This window comes from Lates calcarifer, linkage group LG9, assembly GCF_001640805.2.
Source record: "Lates calcarifer isolate ASB-BC8 linkage group LG9, TLL_Latcal_v3, whole genome shotgun sequence".
NCBI lineage: Eukaryota > Metazoa > Chordata > Actinopteri > Centropomidae > Lates > Lates calcarifer.
Genome location: NC_066841.1, coordinates 12,534,093 through 12,541,972, shown reverse-complemented (window position 1 = coordinate 12,541,972; position 7,880 = coordinate 12,534,093). Strand labels below are relative to the sequence as shown.

Genomic DNA, 7,880 nt, shown 5'->3' with positions numbered 1-7,880 from the left:
TTTGATTTCCATTTCCCTGCACTCCTTTTTTTGCTTTGCAGTTATAGTTTTTGAGTTTATAAACACCTAAGCAACCAAGCGGTTTTTTGATCAGAGATTTAAATTCTCTTTAAACTCTCAGAACAACTTTCTGCAGTAGAGTCCAAGTGTAACAGTTTAAGTGTTGTAATAAAACATGCCTGGGGGTGAGGAATATATTGCTCTGCTCTTAATGCTGGTGACAGATGGATGGGGGTTGGGGGGGCGGAGGAGGGAAAGCTAAAAGTAATGGCAGGGAGCAAGGCCAGAGTAATGAGAGTGAGGCCATACTGACCTTGCCTGACTGTCCCACCTACCCCCCGTTCTGTCACCAGCGGGACTAACGGATGGGTGAGTCAGTGGGCCAGGATGTGGACAGTAAACAGGGGTGACAGCTGACCTGGCAGCTCTCAATAGGGATGATGGAGGAGGATATGAGCAGGGGGTGGGGTCATTCAGAGGTAGATTTTCTAACACTTGGAGTCTGTCAGAGAGCCACAGGCCTGTCGATGAGGTGGGACATGGCCCTGAATGACAACAGTCCATGGCTCCAGTGTAGCAGAGACATGAATCAGCTCCATGGTTCCACTGCAGCGGGCATAAAATGCCAGTGAATACAGACTGGGACTGGTCTTTTGCTGTCTTCACAGAAAAACGTTGGTATTTTCAGCAGAGGGTTCAGACAGAAACTTAAGCTATGCCAGCTACAGGACATACCTAATAACATTACAGAGCTGCTTACAGTATGTAAATGCCTGGTTCCATAGATGCAGTATACAACTGCTGCCGTAAATTTGAATCTATATTCCTCTCACTGGACTGTTTTTGAATTTTCCATTTCACGTGACAAACCCTACTTAAAAAAAAGTTTTGTCATCCCATAATCCAAATGCTTCCAACTGATCCCGTGTCATTTTCTTCTATGTCTCAGTCAGAGTCTCCTATGTTATAGTGAAATAAATATTAAATTCTCATGTCCTCTGTGAAGGACAAGAACAAAAACCACATGCTTTTTGGTGAACAAAATGCTGATGCTGCTATAAAAAACTCACCTAACTATTCCTGAGATGTTCACTCGGGAAAGGGAGTCTGCAGATTAAACTGAAACACTCATAATTACATCCCAACATGCTTATCTCTCATAAAATGTACCAGTGCTGATGGAGGCCATTTTGGAGAATGATAAAATTTGTCAAGGTCCAACCCCCACATATGTTACATCATTTGACAAATTGGGGGAACAGATTTGAAGTTTCAGTACTTTGAACTAAAAGGACTTATCAGGAGCCCGCTGCTCACATTTTTTTTGGAATGTGTGCTCAGCACCCACTAAACCAATTTGTTAGATGATGTTTGCTATGTGCTTATGTGTGTTTCGTGGGTGTGTGTGGTTGTGTGTTTGTCCTCCAGGTGTAACCCAGTTTCTAATTGAGGAGCTCTTTGTTTACACCTGCAGAACTGGGGCAGTCTCCAGATAACTTAAACTAATCAATTAACAAAGATAGCACAGGAAAGCACTGCCAGTGCAGCACAGCTCTCAGGACTGTTTCTATACTACAGAAACAAGTTGCATGTATAGCTTCATGAATTTCATGATGTCATGACACTACGTTTTTTAGCAGTTCAAGTGGTAAGGCTCTGTTGATGGACATGTAGGCTGATTTTGACGATCCTCTGACTTATTCTTTAGTGCCACAATCAGATCAACATTTGTGGTTTTTAATCAAAACCATATCCCATTTACTTCATTTGTCTAGTGCAAACTAGTAAAGATTAGCATGCTAAAAAAATGTTAGCAAAATTGTTAGCATGCTAACATGCCAAACTAAGATGGTTGATATGATATTGATATGTTAGCATGTCAAACAAAAATGGTTCCTCCCCTGGCAGGACGTTAAATGTTAGCATGGCACATGTAGTCCAAAGCACTTCTGTGTACAGTCTCACAGAGCTGTTAGCATGGCTATAGATTCTTAGTCCTGTTTGAATTTGGGTAAAAGTTTTTTTTCAGATCCTTCAGATGTAACATGTTTGATTTCTAATGACATATAATTGACTTGTTGTTTTTTTTTTAAAGCATAACTCTGAAACAGCTGAAAAAGCTTGGGTTCAGTCATAATTTATTCATATTTGAATCACTGAATTTGATTATGCGCTCAATCTGCAAAGCTCATGCTGACTGCCCCATTCCATCCACCTTAGAATAAATATATCCCATACTCACAACATTAATGCTATTCCTGTAGCACCCATGGGATTTCATTCCAATGCAGCCTTCTAACCTGTATCTATAGAAGCCATCAGAAAAAAAAAAATCTGTGGTGGGTGTTGCCTAAAATAAATGCATAGGTCATTATACTGTTAGTTTGTCTCACACCCACTCAGTTATGCACATTTATAGACTGATCTGTATTTCCTCAGTCTTCTGGCCTTTGCACTGGTCCACCTAAGAATTTGTATCTTATTAAATGATATTTTTTAATAATGGATGCCAATCCAAATTTGCCTCTTTAGTCTGGAGATTTAGACTCTCTTGATATAACTTTTAGGTTAGGGCTTTGTACACAGTCATACTCCCAAGTCTAATATTAACACCTAAGTTGAAGGAAAGAGCAGAAGGCAGAATTTTCAATCATATGCTGACATCAAACAACACTCTACCAGTCCTTGCTGAAGGAAGCGGGGAGGGAAAAGGTCAGGTCCTTCGCTCATTATGCCACAGAAATCTGTTTAACCATCTCTGTCTAGGTGCAGTGGACGTTAGCTTGTTGTCTATCAAATTCAATTTTGAGAGAGTCAGCGGCTGCCACGGCATTCAGGTCGAAGCAATTTCCTGAGCAATAAATCTCATATAACCAACCACAGACTGTTTAAAAGCTCTCCATCAGCTAATAACAATGCAGTTTTCCTTTTCCATCCCCTTGTTTAAGTTGCTACTTGCAGCTCCCCACCACCTCAGCGAACACACCAACATCAATCAATCCTATCTGATGTCTTGTTACTGTTTGCCCATTAAAGACAGACAGTGTTCAATGAAATCTATCGGCAAAGGAGGTCATGTCTGCGAAACTATGGCATATGCTCCGTGGGCCCACACTAGATCTCTCCACAGTGTCAGCACTTTCACAATGAGGACAGCAAAGCTTGTCAGATTTGCCCTTTAGGCTAATCTTTGTAGCCAACTATTCTATCAGGAAATCATTATGACAGACTGACGAAAATGTCAAATTAACACAGAAGGGAAAAGGAGAAATTGCCCAAATCCGAATCACTGTGGGGATGGTGGATGTGGCAGTGACTTAGATGAGTTCACTTTGATGTTAGCTCTTCAAAGTATGGATTAAACACTGAAGTCACAGAACTTAAAGAGTAATTTAAGGATACCTATTAATTTCCAACTCCAGGCATACATTAGTGTAGGTGTCACAGGCAGGATAAATAGCATAGCTTTCAATTTTACCCATTAGAAACCAAAGACTATAAAGACAAAATGATCAAATGGCTGTCATTTCAACTGGTGACTTTGGGCTGGCCAGTTTAAAGTAGAAAGTGGCGTAATGTTTCGAGTGCAGCAGGAAGAGTCTATGTGATTAGAAAAATATAATATCTGCAAGCAAGGTGCAATATAATTGGTCCCTCTACTTCATCTCTGTCATCAGTTTTTTAGAATATGTTAAATTCCTCATTTCTTCTATATAAGGAGGCAATAAAATTACTAAGGGTTGGAATTGGAAATTAATAAATTTGGTGCATTCTCTGACAGAAACCCTATGATGGAGATTCTGCAGGGTGGCTAGAGAAAACCACATGGATACTGTAGTGTACTATGAGTCTGTAGTAGTCACAAATAATTAATAACAGTAGTCTGAGTTGTACAAAAATGCCCCTAGCTAGGTGATAGTCTGAATAATTGCATTTGAAAAAAATAAAGGAAAAGAAAGTATTTAATTTGGCCTGAATTTGATGTGTGTTTTTTAAACCAAGACACAGACAGTTTGGATGTATCAGCACCATGGAGAGAGCCTGAGTTTGCAAGCAAATACACGTGGGGTTCATCTCATTTGTCTTCATTGTGTCTTTGTTTATCTTGCTTTCCTGCTTGCGTCTTCCTCTTGTGCCTTAGATCCACTCACTTAAAATGGGCAGAGGAGATGCAAGGGAAAGATGGAAAAGCAGTGGAACAGAGGAAGCTCAGCCTTGCTTCTCAGCGTCATCAGAGGCAGAATGACTTATCACAGGTGCATAGCTGGATCAGCTGTCACCGGGCAAACATGCTCTGTGGCCTCTTTTGATAGCTTTAGATTTGCCCCCAATGTGAAAAAGCCACTTCATATTGTCCTTTAAAATGAACTGGTTGATGAGCAACTCCCAAACAAAATGGCAGAAATTGAATGTAATATGCTAGGTAGGAAACCAGGGCTGATTACATAAATGTTTTCATGTGTCAAAAGAGTGAGACAGACAAAGAGAGACTGTTTCAATACCTGCACCTGCTCTACATTATTTGCAAGTTAAGTACTGATTAGTATTACATATATTTGGTGATTGCAGTTTTAAAAGACGCACTGGGACTGGCTCAGTTAGTGGGTAGGAACAGCAATACCACAAACAACAATAAACTGAACATATTTCAGGTGGCTGAAGGAATAGTAGAATAAAGAGCAGACAGCATAAAGATCAACATCAAAATCAAAAATTCTGAGGCTGCTATAAGTCGCTTTGTATTGTAATTCATACAACTTCAGTTTGTTGTTTGTTACACAAGTGGACTGGCTGCTTGGCTCTTTTTGTTGGCTTGGCTAAGTGACCAAAACACACAGCTGAAATGGTTGTGACTATGTTGCTAGATGTTGCAACATTTAAGGCTGTTTTGGCAACTGTATTTCTAAGGAGAAGACTTGTGACAACAACTTTCTGGACAGACATTAGTTTGATGAGAGCAACCAATCAGGCAAAGTAAATATGCAGGCTTTGTACTCATTGTGGCTGAGGCTTAACTGTGGGAACATGAACATTCAGTCATCTGCTCAGTGGTCACACTGACTCAGGCAAATGACTGCACACTTTCCATGGCATACATTAAAAGGACATGGCACTGGTGTATCCTGGAAAAGTAGACTTACCCAGAAGTAACACTTATGTGCCCACCTACCAGGTGGCATGTGAATGCATCAATATATGCACGCAACACTGTTAGCACAAGTACTGGGACAGGACAGACCTTGTGATTGAATGTTTCAGCACCATGGAAAAACAGAGAGAGGGGGAATGTGTGTGTGTGTGTGTGTTTGAATATTTCAGCACCATGGAGAGACAGAAAGAGAAGCTGGAACTCTCTTTTCCATATTCATTCTAAGCATGTTTGGAGTGAGCAGTATGTTTACACCAGAAAAGTGACAAATTATAACTATTCATAAAGATATGTACAAAATTTGCATGATTTCTTTTGTGTGTTGATGGACACTCCAGCAAGATCTTGGAAAGCTACTAATAAAATATTAAATATTTAGTTGAACATGTTGCTTTTTCTTTGTGATGTTTAATTGACAGCTCTGTGCCAAAGTTATTGTATGATTGCTGTTTTTTGGTACACAGCTGGTATCCAGTACGATAAAAAGAAGGTCTACAGTAGTCTTTCTAAAAAACAGTATACTACAGTATATATGTACTACTTACTATGAAATACTTACCCACTGATTTTTATCACTGTAGTACTTGAAAACTGTAAGGAATCTGGGGCATTGTATTAGTTTAACTGCTTCAGCAGAACACAAGAAAACAGTCACATTTTATCTGTAAGAAATGAATGAATGTGTTGCTAAACACACCACACTGACTCAGGTCTTGAACCAAGGTCTGTCAGTCTGAGGCTTTGTATTAACCTGCCTCATCCATTAGGTTGTCAAATACTTAAAGTGCTTGAAATAAGTGGAGAATAAATTGTACAGACAGTCTGAAATTAACTCTACATATTTATTGTTCTTTTTAAAACTTTATCTGTGTAACTTAGAGTACCTTCTGATTTTCCAATGAAAATTTGCTCACTTTCATTTCTGGTGCAGTCACCCGACGTGATATATTTCAGGGTGAGGTGAATGTACTTTAGTTTAAACTGGGATCTTTCAGGTGAAACTTCACTTTCAGTTGAAGCAGACTAAATTTAACTTTTTTTTTACCAAAGCTGGAAATAATGTGTTTTAACAGTGAGTGAGTTGGCAATAGGTGTATGATTGAATGAAACTCCTTTACTAAGCACCTGCTGCTGCATCTTTTAGTTCATTGTAAGTATATAAGTTATAGAATTAGGGGGTCAGTCAACAGTAATGCTTCTGAATTTTTTTGTACAATTATTCAATCATAAAATACATTAATGTGAAAGAAGCCTTTGTTCACAAGCTAACTAGTTCTTTTATTCTTGGTATTGTGCTATTTAGTGCTAACACTTTTGTAATTTTACTCAAGTAAATGTTTGAATGCATGATTTTTAGTTGCAACAGTACTTCTACACTGTAGCGCTGGCAAATAAAAGACCTGAAAACTTCCTTCACTGCTGATCATGTGATATGATCGAAAGAACTACTAAATGGACCTTGTGGCGAAAGTGTTGTTAACTATTAAAGGTCAAGAATGAACCTCATGAAGATACACTTTAAAAAAAACAACTAAGGCATGTGTAAATCACGTGGCCACACTCTCAAATACCCAGATATTTATTTACTAGTTACTGTCTATAGGACAAACCAGGTTCGACTTCAAGAAATTAATTTTTTTTTTTTTTTTTTTTTTTTTTTAATAAATAAAATGTTCGAAGGATGTAATTGAAGACATCTGAGTGTTACTCTCACTCTTTTGGAATGCAAACAAACAGTTTGGATTGCGCTTTGACGAAGAAATAAAGCCACAAAAAGGCAGCATGATGATTGACATGCTGACTCCACCTCATATCTGTCTTTAAAAGGACACGTGCTTGTCCATGTTTAAGTGATTTGTTGTCCCACAGCGTGAACGCAGATGGATGCGTGTGAGGAGCCGAAAGATGTCATTCTCACTACACCTGTGCTGCCGCCTCCTGGACGGACGCGACTCCTTTGCAGCGACTGTACTATAAGTGAACGGACAGCTTATGAGCCCCACTCAAAGCGAGAGAACCACACGCAAGGAGAGGGATGGCGAGGATACCGCTGCTGCACCTCCGCGTCCTTCTCTTGGGGCTCTTATTAACGGGGACCTTGACAGTCCAGGGGAACAGAGTGGCGACATCGCCCGACGAGGAGAGGGACAAAGAGAGCGACGCGGAGACGCCATGTGAGGTGAAAACCGTGACCGTCTCTACCCTGCCCGTACTCCGGGAGAACGAGTTCAGCTTCACCGGCGGAGCCGCGGGGAACGTGGTCGGAGGAGGGGGTGCCGCCGGAGCAGGTGGCGTTGGTGGAGGAGGAACTGGAGGAGGAACTGGAGGAGGAGGAGGAGGAGGAGCAGGAGCAGGAGGAGGGGGGGAATCCCGACTCCTGTTATTCGTTAGAACAGACCTACCTGGGCGAATTTCCGTAATGGATGATCTTGACAACACAGCTCTCCCCTACTTCACACTCGGTAAGACCTGCTGTGGTACTGTGTGTTTTTTTTCTCCCCCTCCTGCCATGATGATAACCAGCCCAACCTAGCCGCACCATTTGCGCGCGTATTGGAACCAATGCACACTGGTGGGCTCTGAGCTACATTCCCAAATCATGCGTTCATGGCCACTCCTTGGTGTTCAATCACCTGTCCTGTTTCCATCATTCCATTGTAACTATACTCGTGTGTAGCCAGTGTGCAACCAATAATCCAGGTAAAAGGATAATATAAGATTTCATTTACCC

The 7,880-nt window shown here is 40.7% G+C and overlaps 1 protein-coding gene across 2 annotated transcripts in view; it reads left to right on the top strand.

The window, feature by feature from the left end:
- The first annotated feature begins 6,904 nt into the window (after positions 1–6,904).
- Positions 6,905–7,880, top strand: part of LOC108874064 (astrotactin-2) — a 242,057-nt gene continuing 241,081 nt past the window's right edge. Inside the window, exon 1 of one of the 2 annotated variants that reach the window (XM_051072918.1) lies at positions 6,905–7,611. In XM_051072918.1, coding sequence (XP_050928875.1) covers positions 7,185–7,611 — 427 coding nt within the window. In that variant the 5' untranslated portion in view covers positions 6,905–7,184. The remainder of the gene's footprint in view (positions 7,612–7,880) is intronic. The other variant, XM_018662442.2, reaches the window with a different exon arrangement.